The 25,080-nt window shown below is 47.4% G+C and overlaps 1 protein-coding gene across 1 annotated transcript in view; it reads right to left on the reverse strand.

The window, feature by feature from the left end:
- The window catches only part of LOC148506735 (protein kinase C theta type-like), a 37,363-nt gene extending 14,290 nt beyond the window's left edge, over positions 1-23,073 (reverse strand). Inside the window, exons 1-4 of the mRNA XM_088446334.1 lie at positions 22,775-23,073; positions 22,569-22,705; positions 20,155-20,255; positions 15,985-16,158 (exon numbers count right to left, since the gene is read on the reverse strand). Coding sequence (XP_088302460.1) covers positions 15,985-16,158; positions 20,155-20,255; positions 22,569-22,705; positions 22,775-23,073 — 711 coding nt within the window. The remainder of the gene's footprint in view (positions 1-15,984; positions 16,159-20,154; positions 20,256-22,568; positions 22,706-22,774) is intronic.
- Between the last annotated feature and the right edge of the window lie 2,007 nt (positions 23,074-25,080).

The raw sequence follows: 25,080 nt of genomic DNA on the forward strand, positions 1-25,080 counted from the left end.
CAGATACCTCCTACTTAACTTCTGTTTGTGGAATGGCTCTACACTAGTATGGGGACAGAATTTATCAAGCTCCGAAAATATTATATTTTCTGAGCTTGACTGCGGAGGAACTCGCCATCTTCAGATGGCGAATAACCCCGCTTGGGGTTTGCAACCCGCTCTTCCCTATGGGAAGTAGGTCCGGGTTGCAAGAAGGGATCCTTTCGGATCCCTCCGCCCCTGTCCGGCTCCTTCCACCGGACGTTAGGGACACTTGTGCACATGCGTGACCTGTAGGTCGCTCATGCGCACCGCCGTCACTGCTCCAGCAGGAGCAGTGAAAAGATTCACCGCTCAGAAAAGGAGCAGTGAAGCCGCTTCCGGGGGCAGCTGATTTCACATCAGCTGCCACCGCGCCAGAGCAATGCTGAATTGGCCGCGGCGAATTAGAATGTTAATTATCGGGGTCCGTTCGGACCCTGATAATTAACATCATGAATAGGCCCCTTGAAGAGATGGATAGAGACAGAATAGCTGAACTTTCTATAGGGTTGTGCATTGTGTGCTTCAAATCCAACCCTGAAAACAGGTTACAATTTACTTTAGACAGGTGCAATAAAAAATGGTGTCTGGCAGCACGGCCTGCTCCTTACAGGGGCAAAAAGTATGAAGGCAGTAGGAGGAAGGAATAGTGCTATGATACCATGATAACATTACTACATAAAAAGTTCATAGAAATCCCCAGTGGGCCCACAGCCTGAAGCTGTAATGGATATGTGGGGTGTTCAAAAAATGACAGTTAGGAGATGATTGGTTGGTACTTTATCTCTGTCCACTTCATCTCTCTCCAAGCTTTGATAAATCTTCCCCTATTAAAATTTGGGGTGCAGCCCGCTAAACTTTTCATGGTTCCTGAAGTGGCCCCAGGGAGTGCTTAAAATTGACACGGCTGTCCCAGATCATGTTGACACGTGCCCAGCACCTCTCAGGTGTACGTGTACATAATGCTCTTTACACAAGTGATAACAGTCAGGTTTTGTCTGCAGCCTGCTGGATAGAAACACATGCACTCACTGGTCCTCTAGCAACCAAGTGCCTATCTGCGTTCCCTGGGCTGGAAACACATGAGACATAGCTGGAATCCATTGGCAGCATTGATGCGATTCTACACATGATAACTGAGTGCTGAGAGAGCAATGTTGGTATAATGTAGTGCTGAGTATCTCTGAGAGCCCAGAGACACATGAACTGTCCTGAAGTTATCCAGAGATTTTCCTGAGAGCAGATAAGCAGCGCTGGCTCTGTAGGTGGAAATTACAGAGTAAATGTGACCCTTTATGGAGTTTGCGGAGTCAGTATCTATAAGTATCTGATCTATGAGATGACCTTTAATTGCAGATAAACAGCTCTATGGCAGGGTTTCCCAAACTTCAAGGTGCCCTAACAGTCCAGGTTTTAAGGATATCCATGCTTTTCCACAGATGGAATCATCAAACTGACTGGGGTACTAATTAAGGGATGCAGTTTATTTACCGGCGTCCGGAATGCCGGACGTGGGAATCCTGACGCTGGAAGCCTGGCTCTGTACTAAAGATAGGCATCTAAATAGCGATGCCTATCTTTAGCCAGATGCCAAAATCCCAATGCCCGGTATCCCGAGCGTAGGTAAGTGGGGACTGTTAGCTGTTAGCCGTAGGGGGGAGGTTTTGTTTTAGGTACCCCCGGGGGGCCTTAGAGTTAGGCACCCCCCGGGGAGGGTTAGGGTCAGGCTAGGGTAAGGAGGGGTTAGGTGCCACAGGGGGGAGTTTAGGGTTAGGCACCTCCCCGGGAGGGTTGGGTTTAGGGTGAGGGAAGGGGGGGTTAGGGTTAGGCATCACTGGGGGGGAGGGTAAGGTTAGGCACCACTAAGGGAGGGTTAGGTGGGGGAGAGGGGAAGGTTAGGGTATTTGCCTGCCCCAGTTGGGATCCTGACGGTTCGGGCTTCCAGCGTCGGTATTTAGTCCGGTGGCATTACATACCGATTACACTAATTAAGTCACATGTGCCTAAACCTTCTATCGGATGAGGTGTTGTCATGTGCGCAAACCACTTATCATACTAACATAAAATAAAGACACTGAGACGTGGATTTGGCAGATAACTTGATGGCGATTTATTGGAGCAATAATAATTATTATTTATTTAAGGATGTATGGTGGCAAAGAAAGGACGGCCAGAAATCAGCCAGATCTGCTATGCCCACACACAAACAACAAAAGGCATAGCAGGCGTAGATCGCCCAGAGTGCATACACATAACCATGTAACTCATATCATCAACAAAAGGTAACGCTCACCCCCATCTTGACTTCCCACCCGTTTAGGTGGTGATACTGCCCCCCGTTAGGTTGGTACAGCCAACTACCAGTCAACGAAGGGAGCGCCCTTAAATCATAATTGCACCCGGACTGGCGACCTGCCGTTCTTTCCCGCCACCCAAAACCAAACCGACAACATACCAAAATTTATAGGGGAGGGAGGGTGGGGAATCTGGAACAAAGAGGCTTTGGCCCACACTTTTATCCCACTATATAATGTTCCTGTTACAAACCCGCCCCTGCTTGCCATAGGCTAACTCCCACAAGTAATTTGCATACATGCCGGCCCCCATCCTAGAGGTTTAAAACACCTCTTTTCTTATGCAATCTTTCGGTTTCTCTAAACCTTCTATCGGATGAGGTGTTGTCATGTGCACAAACCACTTATCATACTAACATAAAATAAAGACACTGAGACGTGGATTTGGCAGATAACTTGATGGCGATTTATTGGAGCAATAATAATTATTATTTATTTAAGGATGTATGGTGGCAAAGAAAGGACGGCCAGAAATCAGCCAGATCTGCTATGCCCACACACAAACAACAAAAGGCATAGCAGGCGTAGATCGCCCAGAGTGCATACACATAACCATGTAACTCATCATCAACAAAAGGTAACGCTCACCCCCATCTTGACTTCCCACCCGTTTAGGTGGTGATACTGCCCCCCGTTAGGTTGGTACAGCCAACTACCAGTCAACGAAGGGAGCGCCCTTAAATCATAATTGCACCCGGACTGGCAACCTGCCGTTCTTTCCCGCCACAGCAAGGTTCTGCTTATAGAACCGCCGCACCGCCACCATACCAAGTACTACCCCAATAACGCCAACTCCTCAAAAAGATCCCCAATAATCAATGACAAACCCTCCTCTGTTAAATGAACTCCATCAGGTCTATACATATAACTAAATCGAAATTGAATGTTCTTATGGTAAATGACACGGCCATAATTGGCCATCACAAATTTGGCAACTGCGAAATTAAGTTTCTTCCTAGCTTCGTCATTAGCAGGAAAACTCCTAACCCCACGCCAGACCTGTCGAGGTACAATGCAAGACCAAATTAATTTACACAAGGGCCAGGCCGATAGCACCCTCGCCAAATCGTTGACAATATCAACTCGTAATTCTACAGTGGACCTCTGCCCTAAGTCGTTGCCTCCTAAATAAGCCACCAAAATACGTGGCCTACCAAAAAGCCTTGCATACTCTAACAGTTTAGGACAAAAGGAATGCCATCTCATACCTCTGGAACCTATCCAACGGACCCTAGCTGAATATTCAAAAATTGGAGCTTGATCTGAACTCAAACCTAGCAGCCCAGAAAATATATGAGTGGCCTATAACCCAAATGTCCTGCGTGTCAAAGAGCAATCCTAAAGGTGGAGGAAAGCAGTAAATAAAAAATTAGTAATTGTCATAAAACAATAAAATTTTATGGTGTATTAGTGGGATCTGATAGAACATAAGTGAGTATCTGCCAAAAAGAAAAATTTTCTATTGGTCGCCAACTTTACTATTTAAAGTGGCTGAGACAAACAGAAGACACAAAGGGGAAGAATGGGTGGGGGGGAATTGGGAAAAAACAGGTGAACTCGGCAAGAGGTAAAATAAAAACCTGCTGAGGGATGGACTATGGCCTAATTAAATGATTGAGAATAGCCAAATTGAATCCGTCAGTTCAGGCAAAAATTGTAAAATCCCTCAAGACTCCCATTGCCAGCAATGGCGAGTAGCTAATCCCGAGTAGGACGGACAGGGGTAACAGACAAGACAGGACAGTACATGATACAAGACAAAAACCAGGCAAGCATAAAATATAAACGTAACCGGAACAGACTGTGAAATGACTTTAAAACAAAGGGCCTTCACGCCTAGGTCGAATGTAACCTTTATAACTATCCGATTTCCGACGTCTTAGGGCCTTAATTTCTGATGCCGAGAAACCCGCAGCTGCCGCCGAAGTTGCGGCTCCGATCAGAAACGAGTGTGTACCAAAATCTTGAGGCGGGAGGCCTAAAACTGATACACACCTCTTCAAAAACCAACCAAACTGGTATTTGGTAAGCGGAGTCCTGTCCATATGCATGAGTCATGAACCAGGAACATCCGGCCGCAATAACTCATACCGCATAGCTAGTGCCACGGGGCAGATCTGTTCGTCCCTAGATGGACCCAACGAGATCCACCTACCCCTACCAGTCTGGTCGGTCTTCGACCGCCAAATCCTACAGAGAACAGACCTCTCACTGACCAGGATATCCGAGAGGAGCATGGCGGCATCAACCCATTTGGATGATGCCACCAGCTCAGATACCCTCAAGGTGCCGTGAAAAGCCTCCGAAAACACCAATTGAATCAGGACCGCCTCATATGCAGTAAGAGCCACTCCGAGAACCGCCCCTAATACTGCCGGAAGCAGATGAGCGTCCACAGGTCTCCTACGGTCAGCTACTGGCCGGGAGACCCGTGCCCATCCCTTTAAAGCCTTCACAATCAGAAAACTTTTAGTAAAGTCAGGTTGGCCCTTCAATTTACAATAAAATGCAATGCCCCCCAAAGAGCGCGCAACAGAAGCCCTGGATCTGCCAGCCAAACGGAGACTCCAAATAAAAGAAAGCATCGAACGATGCTGACTCTTACCTGCCTGTTTGCTGCTACGGGAATAATCTTCCCATTCATTCTATGCCTGCCGATATGCTCGCAACGTGGAGGGGGCTAGAGACTGTTCTGCTAAGCCCTCCATGCCGGCTCGATCACCTGCCAAACATAAGAGGGGCAAAGCACAACGTCAGCACCAGGGGCCACAGATCGGGACCTAGCTCACTGGAAACGTGATAACGCATCGTCTATCTCATTCTCCACCCCAGGAATGTGTCTTGCCTTAAACATAATGTTACAGCGCAAACATGTGAGCACAGCTGCGCTAGCAAGCGCAAAACCAGCAGGGAAGCCGCATGTTGCTGATTGTATCGCATGGACCACGCCCAGGTTGTCACACCTGATAATGATGCTGTGATTGCGTAACCATTCCCCCCAGATTTCCAAGGAAACCATTATGGGAAAGAGTTTGAGAAGGAGTAAGTCCTTAGTCAAACCCTTTCCCACCCATTCTTCCAGCCAACGGCCAACGCACCAGGAGCCGTCAAGGTAACATCCGAACCCCGTGGTGCCTGCTGCGTCGGTGAACAGCTGCAGCTGCAAATTGTCAGCGGCTGGAGACATCCACAACCGAACGCCATTAAAATCCCGAAGAAACGAGACCCAGACAGAGAGGTCCTGCTTAATCTCTGAGGATAAACATAGCAAATGTCTCGGTTAGTGACACCAGCCGTGGCCCTTTCCAATTTACGTGAAAAAGCTCTGCCCACTGGAATTACTTTACAGGCCCAGGAGGGATTGCGCCTGCCGCAGGGTAATTCTACTGGAAGCCGTGCATTCCGCTATGGCATTACGCAACTTGACAGGCTTATCGAGAGGAATGCGACAAGAACCCGCCGAGGTACAGATCTCGATACCCAGGAATGACAAGGGGAAGGGCCCTCCGTTTTGTCCGCAGCAACGGGAAATCCAAATGAAAAAACAGCGCTCGTAAAGAAAACAAAAGATAACTGCATCTGCCTGAACCGGAAGGGCCGACACACAGAAAGTCATCGAGATAGTGGGCTATACCATGACTACCGCAAAAATTAAATAAATAAATTCCGCGCACCAGTGTAGGAAGGTGCTAAAATGCTCGAAAAACGCACAGGACACAGAACACCCAATAGGCAAGCATTTGTCTATGCAATATCCGTTGTCCAAGCTAAAAACCCATAAACTGGAATGACTCTGGGTGCAAAGGAAGTAGACGAAAAGCTGACTCAACATCTATCTTAGCCATCAGTGCGCCCGGACCATAACACCTAATGACGTCCAAAGCATCGTCAAAAGACTGGTACACCACCGAGGAAACCTCAACTGGTATGGCATAATTTACTGATGAGCCTGGCGGATAAGACAGATGTTGCATGAGCCTGTATTTTCCTGGAATTTTCTTGGGAGCCACTCCCACTGGGGAATTCACAAGATCCCTAATGGGGGTCTGCAAAAGGCCCTGCAATGCGCCTGACGCTAACCTCGCCAGCCACTTTTTCCCTAAGAATGTGAGGCAATTCAAAGGCAGACTTCAAATTTCTAGCCGAATATGTGTCGACATCCCTGCAAATAGGTAAACGAAAACCAAAACTGAAGCCTTTTAACGAAAATTCTGCGTCCTGAAGAACCGGGTACCAACTCAACCATTTTGCTATCGCTGTGACACGGACAGGGGATGGAACTTTACTTAGCACTTGCGCCTTTTGCTGGCTGTGCAGGCTGCTGCTGGGCACCCCCCTTGAAACACTTGGCAACTGGGTGATTGCCACCACATCGCAAGCAGAGGTGACGAAAACGACATTTTCATCCCTGCGTACAGGTGGAATTATTAAAGGCGAAGCATTTTCCCCAGACGCCTGCTGTTAGCCCTAACGAACTGAACTAGTTGCTTTGCTCGCGTTGTACCCCTCATATGCAGGACGCGAAGGCTGCGTGACCTCCAGCAATGTATATTTGTCGAAGTAGGAGCATAGCTGAGAATGGAGCTTCCCGGTGATAGCTGCTTGGGGCAGTGATTGCAATAATAAGCTGTGCACCCTGTAGAAATTCACTGTAGCACATGTATTCTGTCTATTTTGTAAGTTAAATGCTCAGAATACAGTATATAATACAATCTCCTCTATTGACTGATAATATGATTCAAAGGAGATAAAAGCTAGATCTAAGGTGCTATACATAAATAAAGCAGTGTCAAAGCCATTACCCCTTACTGTCAGATATCATATCACCGAAGCATTCTATTCCCCCAATGATACCTCAATGCCCAGCATAATACTGACACTGTGTGCTGCAACTGTTTTCTACCATTAAGAGGGCATAATCAGCACTTAGACCAGCTATAAAATACATCATACGAATGTACTGAATGATATAATTCTGGCATATACAGGACCAGCAAACACAGTAAGCAATTATATGTAGAAGTAGAGCCATCCTGTCTGAGCTGAATCTTATTATTTCATGTGCAGGCTCCTTTACAGATCATATGAGCAAGTTGGGGAATCTGGGAGAGGGCAGAAAAAGAAACCATGCACTGTCCTGGACACAGATGCACAGATTGGTCCCCTTATGTACTGGATGGTGTATTATCCAGTATTAATAATTGATCCAATAGGTGATCCATATCAGTGCACCCCGTACAGTGCATGTTTTCCAGATCTAGTTGGTGCACAACAATATTCATTACTTGCTTTTTAACTTTTTCTACTGGCTGACAAATTTAAAAGATCAACAGGGACTGTAGTGCTAGTTATTTCATTTGTGACACTGAGGGGATCCTAAAAAACATGCAACTTTAGTATTATATGCTATTTCTATTGTAGTCATCATGGTGTGGGCTGAGAGGGGGGTTCAGGCAAGGCACTCATAAACCCCTCCTGCATTTGCCTATGGTGCTGGCCACTGCAGCCACAAAGATGATATTGACCAGGGGCATTAAGGACTGAAGGGAAGTACCCCTCCCCCGCACTGGCACACCTTCCACAAAGCTGCAGCAGCCTGAGGGGGGATAGAACTATCAATAGGGGAACCACACCTGCAGCTCCTAATAACATGGGGGCACTGTGGAGCCAGGGACCAGGGTCTGGGGAGGCTCATTACTAGGCAGGACATAGCTACACCCACCCCCAGCAGAACAAGAAATCAGAAAAGACAGTGATTGAGGACAGAAAGGAAAAGGAAAAGCAATGATATGAAGTAAATGAAAAGAATGACTAAATACAATAAGGAAAAGGAGGAGAGAAGAAGGAGAAGCACTAAGAGTTTTATTAAGGAAAATGACAACTGACAAAATGCACTTCCCTGTCCTGGAGGAATCTGGAACAAAGAGGCTTTGGCCCACACTTTTATCCCACTATATAATGTTCCTGTTACAAACCCGCCCCTGCTTGCCATAGGCTAACTCCCACAAGTAATTTGCATACATGCCGGCCCCCATCCTAGAGGTTTAAAACACCTCTTTTCTTATGCAATCTTTCGGTTTCTCATCTATTCTACCGCTATTTACCTGCTGCTCTACCATGCAGAGCAACGGTGTGCAGTGGCATAACTAGGGTCTTTGGCACCCAGGGCAAGATGAAAAATGGCGCCCCCCAACTGTATGCGCACGCCTAAGGCGCATGCACCAACAAGTGGACATGGTCACATACCGCAAAAATGGTCCAGGCCAATTAAAAATGGGAGCATGTCAACACGACATGCCACCATTTTTCATCACTCTGGGAACATTCCTTTCCATTTCATATGCACCTTAATGCCCACAGTATTAGTGTCCCTTATGCAATGCCCCCAGTAGTAGTACCCATTATGCAATGCTCCTGTAGTAGTACCCCTTATGCAATGCCCTCAGTAGTAGTGCCCCTTATGCAATGCCCACTGTAGTAGTGCCCCTTATGCAATGTCCCAGGTAGCAGTGCCCCTTATGCAATGCCAACAGTAGTAGTGCCCCTTATGCAATGCCCCTGTAGTAGTGCCCCTTATGCAATGTCCCAGGTAGCAGTGCCCCTTATGCAATGCCAACAGTAGTAGTGCCCCTTATGCAATGCCCACTGTAGTAGTGCCCCTTATGCAATGTCACAGGTAGCAGTGCCCCTTATGCAAAGCCAACAGTAGTAGTGCCCCTTATGCAATGCCCCTGTAGTAGTGTCTCTTATACAGTGCAACACAGTAGTAGTGCCCTTTATGCAGTGTCCCCATTAGTAGTGCACTTTATGCAGTGCCCCCAGTAGTAGTGGCCCTTGTGCAATGCCCCTGTAGCAGTGCCTTATTCAGTGCCCCAGTAGTAAAGCTCTTTATGCAGTGCCCTCAGTAGTAGTGCCCCTTATGCAAAGCTTCCTATAGTACTGCCCCCAGTAGTAGTGCCCCTTAATCATTGCCGCCAGTAGAAGTGCCCTTTATGCAGTGCCCCCAGTAATAGTGCCCCTTATGGATGCCCCCAGTAATAGTGCTCCTTATGCAGTGCCAACAGTAGTGCCCCTTATACAGTGTCCCCAGTAGTGCCCCTTATGCAGTGCCCCCAGTAGTAGTACCCATTATGCAATGCTCCTGTAGTAGTACCCCTTATGCAATGCCCTCAGTAGTAGTGCCCCTTATGCAATGCCCACTGTAGTAGTGCCCCTTATGCAATGTCCCAGGTAGTAGTGCCCCTTATGCAATGCCAACAGTAGTAGTGCCCCTTATGCAATGCCCCTGTAGTAGTGCCCCTTATGCAATGTCCCAGGTAGCAGTGCCCCTTATGCAATGCCAACAGTAGTAGTGCCCCTTATGCAATGCCCACTGTAGTAGTGCCCCTTATGCAATGTCCCAGGTAGCAGTGCCCCTTATGCAAAGCCAACAGTAGTAGTGCCCCTTATGCAATGCCCCTGTAGTAGTGTCTCTTATACAGTGCAACACAGTAGTAGTGCCCTTTATGCAGTGTCCCCATTAGTAGTGCCCTTTATGCAGTGCCCCCAGTAGTAGTGGCCCTTGTGCAATGCCCCTGTAGCAGTGCCTTATTCAGTGCCCCAGTAGTAAAGCTCTTTATGCAGTGCCCTCAGTAGTAGTGCCCCTTATGCAAAGCTTCCTGTAGTACTGCCCCCAGTAGTAGTGCCCCTTAATCATTGCCCCCAGTAGAAGTGCCCTTTATGCAGTGCCCCCAGTAATAGTGCCCCTTATGGAATGCCCCCAGTAATAGTGCTCCTTATGCAGTGCCAACAGTAGTGCCCCTTATACAGTGTCCCCAGTAGTGCCCCTTATGCAGTGCCCCCAGTAGTAGTACCCATTATGCAATGCTCCTGTAGTAGTACCCCTTATGCAATGCCCTCAGTAGTAGTGCCCCTTATGCAATGCCCACTGTAGTAGTGCCCCTTATGCAATGTCCCAGGTAGCAGTGCCCCTTATGCAATGCCAACAGTAGTAGTGCCCCTTATGCAATGCCCACTGTAGTAGTGCCCCTTATGCAATGTCACAGGTAGCAGTGCCCCTTATACAAAGCCAACAGTAGTAGTGCCCCTTATGCAATGCCCCTGTAGTAGTGTCTCTTATACAGTGCAACACAGTAGTAGTGCCCTTTATGCAGTGTCCCCATTAGTAGTGCTCTTTATGCAGTGCCCCCAGTAGTAGTGGCCCTTGTGCAATGCCCCTGTAGCAGTGCCTTATTCAGTGCCCCAGTAGTAAAGCTCTTTATGCAGTGCCCTCAGTAGTAGTGCCCCTTATGCAAAGCTTCCTGTAGTACTGCCCCCAGTAGTAATGCCCCTTAATCATTGCCCCCAGTAGAAGTGCCCTTTATGCAGTGCCCCCAGTAATAGTGCCCCTTATGGAATGCCCCCAGTAATAGTGCTCCTTATGCAGTGCCAACAGTAGTGCCCCTTATACAGTGGCCCCAGTAGTGCCCCTTATGCAGTGCCCCCAGTACTGCCCCTTATACAGTGTCCCGGTAGTAGTGCCCTTTACACATACAACACACAGACCACAAAACTATACTTTCCCAAAACCCTGCTCCTGCACCCGCGGGATGTAGTTATGAGAACAGCAGACACAATGCTGCCGGTTTCAATCCTGACGCTGGAAGCCCAACTAGGGACATAAGATAGGTATCGAAATACCAACACCTATCTTAATCCCGATGCCAGAATCCAGGAGGACGCCAGCCCGAATGAAGGTAAGCCGGGACACCCCTCGTGTTAGCCGCGGGGGGGAGGGTTAGGTTTAGGTAGCATAGCGGGGTTAGCGTTATGTTTTGGAGGGGGGAGGTTAGGAATAGGTACTCCTAGGAGGGAGGGTTAGGGTTAGGGTCAGGCACTTCTGGGGGGGGATTAGGGTTAGGCACTAAGGGGGCAGAGGAGGGGTTTAGGCACTAAAGGGGAGGGTTAGGGTGTGGGGTGGGGAGAGTTAGGGTTAGGTTACAAAAAGGGAGGGTTAGGGTTAGGGGGAGAAGGGGGGAGGATAATTATACTTCCCCGATCCCTGTCGGGATACTAACCATCGACAGCCGGCATTACATACCGATTACTGCGCACACCGCCATCCGCTCCTCCCGCTTGGCACTATGGTAAAAGACATCATGATATCTCTCCCTTCATCCACTGCAGGAGCCAGAAGGTGGAGCTCATGAGAGAGCTCCAGCCCAACGCCGGCCCTGGGTGCAGCAGCCAATAAGAATAAGTCTGACTCTTATTGGCTGCTAAAACAAACACACCGCAGCCGGGTAGCACACTCACTGTCAGTGAATGTACTACCTGGTGCCCACGGCGGTTTGTTTTACTGTGTAGTGCCATGACGGCTGCCGGCCGTGCCCCCCCCCCCACCCACCGCTGGGTTCGACAGCACCCTTGGCATGTGCCCAGCTCGACCCCCCCTAGTTACGCCACTAGCAGTGTCTGCTCCCCACTTCCTCCCCCACAGCGGGACACAGCAGCCTGCGGGTGGGACAACGAGACAGTCCCAGAAAAATGGGACTGTCCCGCTGAATGCGGGACAGTTAGGAGGCATGTGGTAGGGAAACCTGCAAGAACCTGTAGGAGAGAGCATAACACTCAACTGTCCTGGTTCTAGTGGGGGAGTCCTCATTTTGGGTGACTAACCCACTCTGTAAGGACGTTGGGGTATATTTACTAACAAGCAGTTTGTCAAACCCACTGATCATTGATAGCTTTGACTAATTGATACTATCGGTCTAAGGGGATATCCAAATAGCAATGATAGCGATAAAGTTTTCTCTGGAGAAAACTTTTCCCACCTATCGCCCAAATTTGCCGCTTATCGCATGTTTGCGTGCTCCCGTTTATCATGCTATCCTACTGCAAAACCAGAGATAACCAATGTGCACGATAATTCTCGCATGGATGATAGGCGCAGGGCCTTAACTAGGGTGGTGCAACTCTAGTTACGGCCTTGCGCCTATCTTCCATGCGAGAATAATCGTGCACATTGGTTCCCTTCCCTATGTCTTCCCTGGCCCTTCCCCATGAGGCCATGGCCCCTTTTCAGGTGCACTATCTTATGTGCCTATTTGAAAAATGAGGGGGGGGGGCGCAAATGTTCTTTCCGGCACAGGGCACCAAAAAGTCTAGTTACGGCTCTGGACAGATGATAAGTATGATGAAAGATGAAAATGAGGAAATCAGCCTGTACCCCCAAAAAAGGTATAAAAGTGTGTTAGTATAATCCAAGGGTTTGGGGTTATTAAATTGTGTCCAATGGCTGTTATGTGCATTTTTCTCTAACAGTGAAAAAATGATAGAAAGCAATGTTTTTTGGGCCAAAATAAATGCTGTAATTAAATTAGGGGTACATTAAGATGGGTGTAAGTATACTTTTGTGTTATTATAGGGCATTTTTTTAAATTGGTAAAAATAAAAATACACCTGTCACTTGCACCTGCAATGTTTAAAACACCTGTCCCATCAATACAGCACCTCCATATAAATGACGGACTACTTTAAACCATACTTACCAACTTTTCTTACTTCTTTTCCGGGAGCAGCCTGATCATCTCAGTTTCGGGGGGCAGGGCCAGGCTTCAGCTGCCATTAGGTCCCTCCCCCTTTGCTAGAAAGCCTGTGATTCATGGGTCCGCGAGGAGGGGGCAGCGCTAAATGACGCGATTTGCATCATTTAGCCCCTCCCCCTGCACACTATCCCACAAATTTGTCCTAAAATCTCCCCCATCCGGAGATATGCCTACTCTTTCGGGGTCGCAGGGGGCTACCCGAAAAATCGTGAGCCTCCCGCGACTCCCGGGAGAGTAGGCATGTATGCTTTAAACCCATTCTCCAACACTTTTTAATTTTTCACCTTAAAAAAGACGTCATTATTGCACATATTAAGCTAATTTAAATATTATTTTTGCCTAATTAGTCATTAAGGAGGGTTTCCCAGTGGTTCTGCACCATGTCCCGACATTGTTAGCATAAAATACGGTCAACAAATTCACCTGCTCAGAGGTGGTGAAAAGAAATTTGCGATAATTCCTATACCACGTTTTGCATGTGCAAAAACCACAGCTAATAGGATAGCCCGATAACCCATTTTTCTCCTAAAAGGTTATTGCGGCTAATTGGATACCCTCTTTGGCGCTCATGATCGGCAGCTTTTACAAAGCAAACTGTGGGCCTGATTCAGACTTGGGAATAGAGGGCCTAATTCAGACCCGCTCGCGAGTGGGCCCAGTGCACTTGCGCATGACTGACCCGTCGTGCGCATGCGCGAGGCCCGGATAGCGACGGCCAAGCCGTCGCTATGGTTCTCGTACCAAAGGGAGCGTGCTGTCGATGGTGAGTGACAGCACGCTCCCTTTGGTGGGCGTGCCGGGGGCGTGGCTGCCCAGACGGAGGCGTTCCGGGGCTTGCGGCAATGAGAACCTACCACAAGGGTCTTGTCGCAAGCCCGATGGTCGCGATGGTCTTGACTATCGCGACCATCTTTTTGCCCGCTTGCTATAGCTGTGGGTGGTCACCCACAGCTATGCGAGCGGCCAGGAGGCCGCTCTAAAAAAAGACAAGGACAGCCCTGATTCAGAGCGAGCGCTCTGTCAGAGCGTCCGGCTCTGAATCAGGGCCAGAGTGAGATATCTCTCTCTCAACTGTGAACCTGAACAAACCATATTGCAATGCAAGGGGTGTAAATACATACATTTTTTACATGTGGGGTAAATACTGGCTGCTTTTGCATGTAGCCCACATATACTGCACAGCTTTATTATTACTCTACAATTTAGATGTCAGTTTGGAAACACTCCTCCCAAATCTAAATCTCTCTGCACATTTAAAATTTTCCCCACCTGCAGTGCAGCATGGTTTCACCAAGATGATCAGTTGCGAGAGATCTTTCTCTCTGGGCCTGATTCAGAGACGGACGCTCTGAACGAGCGCTCGCTCTGAATCAGGGCGTTTTTTTTTGTTCGGCCTCCTGGCCGCTCGCATAGCTGTGGGTGACCACCCACAGTTATTGCAAGCGGCCAGGTTGATGGTCAAGACCATCGCGACCATCGGGCTTGCGACGAGACCCTTGTGGTAGGGTCTCGTGGCCGCAAGCCCCAGAGAGCTTCTGGCTCTAATAGAGCCGGAAGCTCTCCCACTGACATCACTGGTGATGTCAGTGAGGCCGCCCCCAAACGGCAGGCGTTCCTTCAGGAACGCCTCCGTTTGGCTAGCCACCCCCCCTGCCCGCCTACCAAACGGGGCGAGCAGTCAATCACCATCGACAGCTCGCCCCCTTCGGAGTGAGACCCGGAGCGACAGAGCACCCGTCGCTAGCCGGGTCTCGCGCATGCGCACGACGGAGCCAGCTCCATCGTGCGCATGCCCAGTGGGCAAACATCGACCCGGTTGCGATCGCCCAACGCTTGCGACTGGGTCTGAATCAGGCCCACTATTCCCAAGTCTGAATCAGGCCCTGTGTGTTAGTAAATATACCTCTTTGTCCACACTGCAAGGACAGTTGGGAGTTATGTCTCACATCATAAGACAAATTATAGGAAGGGCTGTAGGTCAAACGAAAAAACTTATTGATCACATATACAAAAATTAATAAATACTTGATCAATGTATAAATAAACCAATATATATTATCACAGTAATAAAAATATATAATCTTTAACCACATCACAATCAGAGGTTTATAAGTAATCAGTCTGATAATCAAATATAACAAGCAAAGCATGAGTTATTGTTATATGCGGCCAAAACCAATGTTAGTAGCCATGCACAGCGGTTTCACTGATAATGAATAGATCACCAACATGTAAATACTGAATTATAATGTACTCCAATGCAGTTGCAGCTTTATTAGTAATTATTTAGGCAAGCAGATAGATAAGGATCATGACTCGCATGCACAGAGATCCAGCTACGCTCAGTTCAAGCAACTAGTTATGGTATGTGCAGTGCCCCTGGTATCTCAGCTGCTGGATGCCCAGGTCATGCAGCTATCAAGATGAAGCCATCAGGGACACAAGTACCTCTGCTAAGGAATGGGAATTCTGCTGGATGTGTTTCAAGCCTCCGGTGGGACAATCAGTGGTATATACACCAGGCTGCCAAACCACTGACACATTTATGCCCCTCAATAATCATTCAGTGGTTTCCTTAGAATATCCCACATCACATTGCTCTGCTCATGAAGGGAGAGATGTGTGCACCTAACAGTAGGGCACATAGCATTGCCTGTGTATTAGAAGTGGAAGAGAAGGGGGCTGGATAGCAACCTTGCACTGGTTAAAAAATATAACCTCTTCCCTTGCACGATGGTCATTCCCACCCTGGCAGCATAGCGTGCCCAACCCTTCTAAAATACATACATTTGCTCCTGCCCTTCCTGCACTCCATCCACCATGTATCTCATTCGGTACTTTTGAAGACAAGAAGAATCACTGCCCTGGTCACCTTAGTGACACTGCCTGAAGGATAGAGGAATCAGTCAGGTGAGGTCACAGGGTCAGTGTGGTGCCTGGACACGACTCTCTGACAGCTGACCACACCCCTTCAGCAGTGCACCTTTATTTTATGGGCCAGTTCTAAGTATTCATGAAAGTACCTCAGTCTGGAAGGCAAATAGCCCTCGATTGATGAATGCCGTCCCAGAGACATCGTGCAGGGCCTCTCGCTCCACCAGCACCTCTCTCACCACGTCTGCTTGTAGCACCTCCCTCTTCTTGATGACTTTGACTGCAAGTTGTCTCCTGGTCACAGTGTCAGATGCCATTAACACCTGTACAGTACAGAGAGATGTTACAGCATCAGTAGGAAAGACAGATATATATGACTCATGGGATCAGTATGATTTACCGCCGGCAGCGGCATCCCGACAGAGGAGGAAATCCCAATTGTCTAGAGAGGTAAGTATAACTAATCTAATTCCCCCCCCTAACCCTCCTTTAGGGTGCCTAACCCTAACCTCCCCCCCAGTGCCTAACCCTAATCCCCCCTCTAAGTGCCTAAACCTAACCCCCCTTCCTCGCCGCCTAAACCTAAGTCCCCCGGGGGGGTGCCTAACCCTAACCTCCCCCCGGGGGTGCCTAACCCCCCTTCCCCTAGCCTGACCCTAACCTCCCGGGGGGGTTCCTAAACCTAAGTCCCCCCCGGGAGCCCTAAACCTAACCCTCCCCTTCCCCTGCAGCTGTCCACGGCTGGTGCCTGCCATCCCTTCGATCGGGATGCCGGGCGCCGTTCTCCTGGCATAAGTAAAATGACAGGCGTCGGGATTTCAACGCCTGTCATTTAACCCTTGCTGGGATTAAGCAGCTGGGAAGCTGGCGGTCGGCATTGCGTCTGCCGGCTTCCCAACTGCTTCCCTGACTCACATATGAGGTATGGGTCATACACTAAGTAATGATAACACTGTGTCAGGAGAAAAGGGAATGTAAGTGAACCATTATTGAATAAATGAAAAAGTGCTGAAATATAACAGCCTGGGATAAATATATATATATAGATATATAATCCAACAGGTAGGTGTCACTGAGTGGATCATGTATTCTTGCAAATGCCATTTGCAGAGAGGAAGGCACCAACAAATATATATATATATACAGTATGTGCATATTTATAGGAAGTGTTACACAGATTTTTGGGATTACGGGCCTTAATCTAAATATTACATGTACTACCTAGTAGTGATATCCAGCCTAAAATAAGTTCTTAGGGTCCTCCAGCCTCCCCAACAGTTCAGGTTTTCGAGATATCCATGGTTGAGCGCAGGTGATTAAATCAAATTGACTGAGGTACTAATTAAGTCACCTGCACTCAACCATGGATATCTCTAAAACCTGAACTGTTGGGGAGCCTTGATGACTGTGTTTGGGAACCTCTGTTTTAGGGTATGCAAACTTAACACTGTGCAAGCTATGATGCACTATATTTACTTATAGGTTAATACATCACTTGTCTCTGAGCACATAGGCAGCAATGTGGATGTTAGGAGGTGAGTGCTCTGATATAAGAATTCTATAGAGGCACAAGGGGCCTATTCATCATCGAAGGGACCCCTAATGATGAACGCCTTATGTAATGGCCCGGTAACTTAAAAATTAGGAAACTGGCGTTTCTGCATGGTTACGGGCCATTTATCGTTTGATGAATAGGCCCCTAAATCATGGCACTGCAGACAGGGGTGCCGAGAGAGGAGGGGGGGGAGCGGGTACTGTTTATCCGGGCTTCCTGAGGGGCCCGGCGGGGGCCCGGGTCTGGCGCCGTCCCCACTCCCTTCTCTCTCCAAAACAGCAGCCCAGCACACAGTGTGTGCTGAGCTGCAATGGGAGACTGCAAAAGTGTTTATTTTTGTTAGGGGGTTCAAGGGGGCGTGACCACGTCTCCTGCGATTAGGCCACATCCCCTCTGTACCTGGGCACGGCAGAGCTCTCTACGGCCCTGACTACAGAAGTAGATAATGAGATATTTGGCTCTATGAATATACAATGGGGCTGTAGCATACCTTCCAGCCATTCCAATATTGGCAGAGTAGTTCAGATTTGAGAGCTGTATGTTAAAGTCAGGATAGTGAATGCATAGTCCTGATGGGGAGTTATGTCCACTCACTGCTGCTCTGCTTAGGAGAGGTACATGGGTGCTACATGTGCTTTTCACTGGTGCATGGGGCAGTGGGAGGTCAAAAGGAGGGAAACCAGATTGGGAAAAAGGGGTAGCTTAGTGATCTTCACATATCCCCCCCATGATGCAGACACTCGATCCGTGATGTGATGTCCCTGTCCTGATCCAATTCCCTCCAATGTTGAGTTGTATATTATAGGGTGGTATTTGCCATAGATGTTAACCAGATAACACCATATGTTTGGAGCCGGGACTATATGTGAGTAACCAGGAGCTGTGTATGATGGGCATTTTCTCCTGATATACACAGAATAACATGCACATTTAAGGCACACAGATGATTAAATTTAGCGATTGAACGATAACGATATCGTTATCGTTCAATAATCATTTGAAAATCTTTTACAGATCGTTAAAAAAAAAGTCTAAAACGACCAGCGATGCGCGCTCCTGCTGGTCGTTTAGACATCTATCATCATACAAATATGTTGTACAACCTGATGATAATGTCAGGTTCAACATGTTTGCAGATGATTAATGTGCCTACACTGAACGACTGCTCGTTCAGTGTAGACACATCACAGACTGAGAAATGACTGCACGATTACAATGTCGTAATCGTGCAGTCATTTTGATGTCTTCTAGTGGATGTGTGCCTTTAGGGTTTACTTTTCTGCTACAGTAAAAAGTAAATATATTATTGTTCTTCATAGTGCTGGAATGCTTTCTTAACATAAATGGATGTATTATTCTGTGAAGTGAATTTGAAGGTGCTGTCCAGTTCCTTGTTTTTATAAATAAACAGTGCAGCCATGGCCATAACTAGGAGTGGTCAAGCTATACCACTGGGGGCACAGGGTCTAGGGGATGACACAGTCATTGCCACATGCCACCTGTATTTGGCATGCAGGGTGCCTGAATTGGCACCCTACAGCCTACGAAGCTGCTGCACAGAGCATCTTTAGGACTTTCCTAAGTACTCTCAACTTCTCCCTGGTCCAGCAGCCACACCCCCTTGTTGTGACATAATGACACCACATGCTAGGGGCAGGGCTGGCCCAGGGCATGTTGCAGCCCTTCTATGTCCTTGAGTGTGTCTACTTTTACTGAAGTGAAAATAGGTATGCAGCAAACAAAACAATGCCAATTCAGAGTCTAATATACTCCCGTTCAATAACATAAACTTTTAAGATTTCTAAATAGCATTCTCCTAAATTACTATTTGATTGAACTTTTATCCTATACGTTGATCAGCATGGATGTATGTACAGATGCCCCAATCTGCCCAACTCCTTCCTGCAGAAAATACAACTTTTCCCACTGGCGCACACTGACATTTGCACATGTAACACTATTCACATCAATAACAATAGCTGCATTTAGACACAGACACAAATGGGATATGGACACAAACATTTATAATGACTATTGTGTAACCAAATGTCAATGTGGCAGACAGGGGCGTCTTAAGAGAGGAGGGGGCCCGTGTGTATTCCCTGTGCAGGGCCCCCTCCTCTCTCCCCGGCGGCCGGCCACCACAGAAGCAGTAGACTATGGGCACTAGAGTGTGCCCAGAGTCTACTGCGCATGTGCAGAACGCCGGAAAAATGGCCGCGGCGGCCATTTTCTGGTGTTCTGTGCAGCGCTGATACCCGACGCGGGACCATGGACAGGTGAGTTTTAAATAATATGGGTGCAGGGTGTGCGGTGCGGGGCCCCCTGGACCCGGGGTCCTGTGTGCCCCGCACACCCTGCACCAGAGCCGTAGCTAGGGCAGTGCGGCCGGTGCCATCGCACAGGGCACCACAGGTCAGGGGGCGCTGTTTGGGCCTGTTAAATTTCTGTTTATTATCATTCTTGCTTGTAGCTTCCTCTTATTTCATCCCCAGCATCTCCTGGCCTCCCCTATCTCTTCCCTGACCCTTCCCCATGAAGCCAGGGCCCTTTTTTGGGTGCATTATGTCCCTTTGAAAAATGAGGGGGACGCCAATGCTCTTTCTGGCACAGGGCACCAAAAAATCTAGTTACGGCTCTGCCCTGCACCCACTATAGATACGCCCATGGTGGCAGGTTTGTTATAGGTACATATAGCTGTGTGTATATACAGTTAGGCATAATGGTTACATCATGACAAACCAGATGGAAACCAGAATCTTACTTTTCCAAAGCTGCCCTGGCCGATCACTTTGTGGAAAATGAACCTCCTGATAGATAATGGGGTTCTGTGGCCAGGGCCTGCTGGGGAGACTCCGCTTCCTCCTAATGGGGTAACATAAGAATAGGTTATACATTTGCTCTTTATATAAAATAAGGGTCAGATGATAGAAAATATTATATATTATACAAATCAGTATTCAGCTGTGGCATATGGGCCCTACGGGATCTTGTAAGACTCAATGAAAATAATCTTTAAGCCTTAATTCAAGTTTTTTTCTTTTATATAAGTTCTACTCGTAACATTACCACAAATGTTCCCAAATGCGATCCTCCAGGCACCCCAACAGTTCAGGTTTTAGAGATATCCATATTTGAGCACAGGTAGTTAAATCAAATTGACTGAGGTACTAATTAAGGGCCTGATTCATTACTGATCGCAGCTACGATTACGCACGCAATCGGCCAATTGTTGCATTCTGCGCATGTGTATGCATCGCAGTGTGCGTGCATGAACACTCCACTGCGATTGGGACTGCGATTGGGACTGAGTAGTGATTACGCAGGCCCATCGCAGAGCGATTGACAGGAAGTACCGTTTGGGGGAAGTGACAGGGGGTTGGTCGGCGAAATGCAGGCATGCCAGTGCATTTGAATGCTGTGACAGGGGCGTGTATAAATTAGCCACTGCGATGCCTTTTGCAGCTTGGGGTTTCACTCTGTGTGATGAGGTTAGCAATTTCAGAGTAAGGTCAGAGCTTGTGCAAGTGTGTGTGTGGCTGCGTTTGTACTCCATGTTACTGCTGGTCTCGCAGTCTTGCTAAGTATTACAGATGTGTGTAAGGTAAGGTGGGCGAATAATATGTCATGTGGGTTCCTATATGTGTGTTTTTATTGTGTATTTTTTTTATTGTGTGTGCTTGAAGTTTGATTTCTCTGAGGAAACTGTTCTAAAGGGGTTATGTCACTTGCTATATGTCCTCTTTTCAGTGCTAAGCTTAGTTTATTGCTGTTTGTCAGTGTATCACTTATGAGCGATATGGTCTCCATTGTGCATACCCTCATTTTGTCCATATTTAATAGGGGTCCCCACATGTTTGTTGCCCAGGGGTCCCCACAGACCTTAATACAGCCCTGGGTAGATGGTATTTAGGGGACAACATTACAAATGTAATTTTCTAGCTAGAACAGTATTATTTGTTGTTTTGTGCACTGTTGGCAGATGGAATAAGAATACAGAAAAATAAGTAAACATTTCTATTTTACAGCCTACATGATTCTGTTACATATGTTGTAATGTGTGAATGGGATGAGCCACGTGCCATGTCAGGGGCCACATAAGGCTCAGACACTATTCTTGCACATTGCACAAACAAGTATCACAGGATGAATCACAGAACATAAAAAGGAAACTTTCTAGAACAGTTTACATCAAACTGATTTCATGTTACATTTGTGATATTTTGTTATATAAGCAGGAAAAAGTCCAATTGAGGAGCTACAAAGTACTAGAGACCCATTCAGTATATCGTATGGCTGTTTCATTAGACTGAGTATCAGACTTTCCCTACCAAATGGTGACTTCCCACCTAGAGGCATGTAGGACATTGGCTGGACGTTAGCGCACTAAAATGTCTACAGTATATTATATTATTACTGCTATTATTTTGATAGATTCAAAATGGGTTTCGGATACAGTTTTTCACCAATCAGTGACTTTGATTAGTGTTCTCTAAATATACCCATGATCCAGTAGAGGCTTCTGTGCTGATTCTTTCCATTTGGTATTATACTCCTTATTGCATGAGGTCTATTTTTTAGCCCTATACATATAACATTTAGGGGTAGATGTACTAAGCCTTGGAGAGAGATAAAGTGTAGAGTGCTAAAGTACCAATCAATCAGCTCCTATCTGTAATTTTTCAAACGCAGCCTGTAAAGAGACAGTTAGGAGCTGATTGGTTGGTACTTTAGCACTCTACACATTATCTCTCTCCAAGGCTTAGGACATCTCCCCCTTAGGCAGCATTTACCATTACTTATAACATGTATCTGGGAAAGAGTAACCATCTTTCATATGTATAATGCCAAAGCAAATTTTTAACAGCTACAATACTGTAACAACCTACAACACTGAGAAAGTCCTGCAATGTGGTATATTTGTTATTTCTGAAGTGATGACATATGACCTATATGAGAATTTGGCACTATTACATAAGTAGCATAAGTAGCACCTGTAATAACTGACTATTCTCATAGCTAATTTATGGCGGCCACAATACCTCCCTCTACGTGAGTGAAACGTGACCCAGTAACCACTAGGTAACATTTGACAGACCACCAGCTACAGCTTGATCTATAACTAGATGCAGTAGGAGAGCAAGTTCTCCATATTGAGAATCACGTATCCCTCATTACCTGGTCTGTCCCATTCATGAGGGAAATCGCCGTCCTCAGTGTCCTTCCTGACCTTCTTCTCTCGGACCTCGGCCACATCCTGGTGTAATCTCTTCCTCTTTCCATGCACATCACCCTCATGCTGTTTCACCTCCTTCCTCTCCTTCCTCTCCTCCTTCCTCTCCTTCTTCTTCTTTTTCTTCTCCGTCTTCTTTTTCTTCTTCCGCTGTCCTGTCTCTTCTTCCCTCTGACGCTTTCTCTTCTTCTTGCCACCCACAGCCTCATGGGAACTCTCTCTTTCACGCTGGTGACCCTCTGGGGTGACATTGGTCCTGTCCTCTCTTCCACCAGATGTAATCTCTTCATACTCGCCAAGCTCATTGATGGTAATAATGTTCAACTCTGCGACATCTACAGCATTGGGATGCTGGAGCTGGCTGGGTGTCACAGCATCACTGCTCCTCATCTCTCCTCTAATCGCCTTCTCCTCCGTTTGGTCTCCTCGCTCTCCGTGACTGGGCTCCATCTTCTGGCTGCTCAGCTCCGGTGTCAGTTACAACCAACTGTCACTCAGGCTGATGGAATCCTGTGATGTCAGTGGCCGTGAGACCAGCTCCCTGCTCCCTGTACTGGCTGTAATGTGTTTCTAAGGCAGCTTCTGGGCCTTATGTAATAGCCGGTGAGATGCAGGAATGCGCCCAACATCAGTCGGTATTGCCCCATGTATTTTTAAAGCGTATTTTTATACCGGGTTGGTTATGCCGTTTAAATTATTACCACTTTTGAAATATGTGCTGACTCTCTTGAATTGCGTCCATGGCTGCATCTCGCAGCCTATTACATAAGGCGACCTGTGATTTCCCATTATGGATAATATACACATATACAAAGAAGTACAATATGTCCTATAGGTATATATGTTTTACCCGAATTATAGCTTTATAGGCAACAATATACAACCACATAAAGGAACAAGAAGACAAAAGAAAGTTATCCAGTAACTACATTTGTGGTCATCAATACAAAATACATAAGAGTAAACTGATACTTATATGTATATACAATTAGGTCCATATATATTTGGATAATTTTCATAATTTTGGCTCTGTACACCACCACAATGGATATTAAATTAAACAATGGGAATACAATTGAGGTGCAGATTTTCAGCTTTAATTCAAGGGGTTGAACAAAAATATTGTATAAACTCAGCACTCGGTCAGCAATTAAAACAGCATGAAGGAGAATTCATAGCAGTGGCGGAACTAGAGAATGGTGGGCCCAGGTGCAAGAATATGCTTTGGGCCCCCCTATGCAGTGCCCCCAGTAGTGGTCCCCCTATGCAGTGCCCCCAGTAGTGCCCCATATACAGTGCCCCCAGTAGCAGTCCCCCTATGCAGTGCCCACAGTAGTGCCCCTTATACAGTGCCCTCAGAAGTTGTCCCCCCTACACAGTGCCCTCAGTAGTCCCCCTATGCACTGCCCTCAGTAGTAGTCCCCCCCATACAGTGCCCCCAGTTGTAGTCCCCTCTATAGAGTGCCCCAGTAGCGACCACCCCATCTATACAGTGCCCCCAGTAGCTTACCCTCCTATACAGTGCCCCTAGAATCGGCCACCCTGCCTTTACAGTGCCCCCAGTAGCGCCCCCCCTATGCAGTGCATGTACCCTTTACGCACACACACACAAAAAAAAACAACACACAACTTACCGCTCCTGCCGCTGTCCGCTCCTCCCGGCCCACTCTGCGCTATGGGAGAGACGTCATGACGTCTCTCCCATCACCTGCTGCAGGGGGAGCCGGAAGGCGAAGCTCATGAGTGAGCTCCAGCCCAGCTCCCTCCGTGGACTCAGCAGCCAATGAGAGCAGCTGGTGGCGGTGTTTGTTACTGTGTAGTGCGGACCACTCTCACTGTGGTCTGAACTACACTTAAATACTGTGGGGCCTAGGGGACACTGGCAGCGGGTGCAGTGGCACTGTTGGATGCAGGTAGCTATGGGTCCCTACACCACAGGGGGCCCCGGTGCAAGCCACCGCTACACCGCCGCTAGTTCCACCACTGACTCATAGTGTATCAACATTAAAAATTATTTCCCATTATTAATCCAACCATTAATCAGGAGATAAACGTATCTATATGCAGTCATTCACTTCCTATTAGATGGATGTTATAATAGACACAGACCGGAATGCTTTTGCACAGTCCCGGGCTCGTAGCACTTTTCTAGCGGTCTGTGGCTCTGTCTTGGGTAGGTGCATTAAGAGACAGGCCACTGCACCTTTATTGGCTTTATTTTTATTCTGTACTGTAATTTAGAATGAATATGTACATTTAAACTTTGCCCCACTGCAGTGCAACATGGTTTCCCCAAGGTTGCTTTACTACAAACTCTGAATCCAACCTCGGTGTTTATGCTGTGCCTGGGCAATGAAACATGGGAAGAGAGTCTCCAGCACTGGCTCAGTGAAATACAGATAAGAACAGCATCTGCTATCAGGGTGCTAGTGTAACCAGATACAAAGCATTGCAGGA

Source organism: Taudactylus pleione, unplaced genomic scaffold (assembly GCF_031769625.1).
Source record: "Taudactylus pleione unplaced genomic scaffold, aTauple2 ptg000397bl, whole genome shotgun sequence".
Taxonomy (NCBI): domain Eukaryota; kingdom Metazoa; phylum Chordata; class Amphibia; order Anura; family Myobatrachidae; genus Taudactylus; species Taudactylus pleione.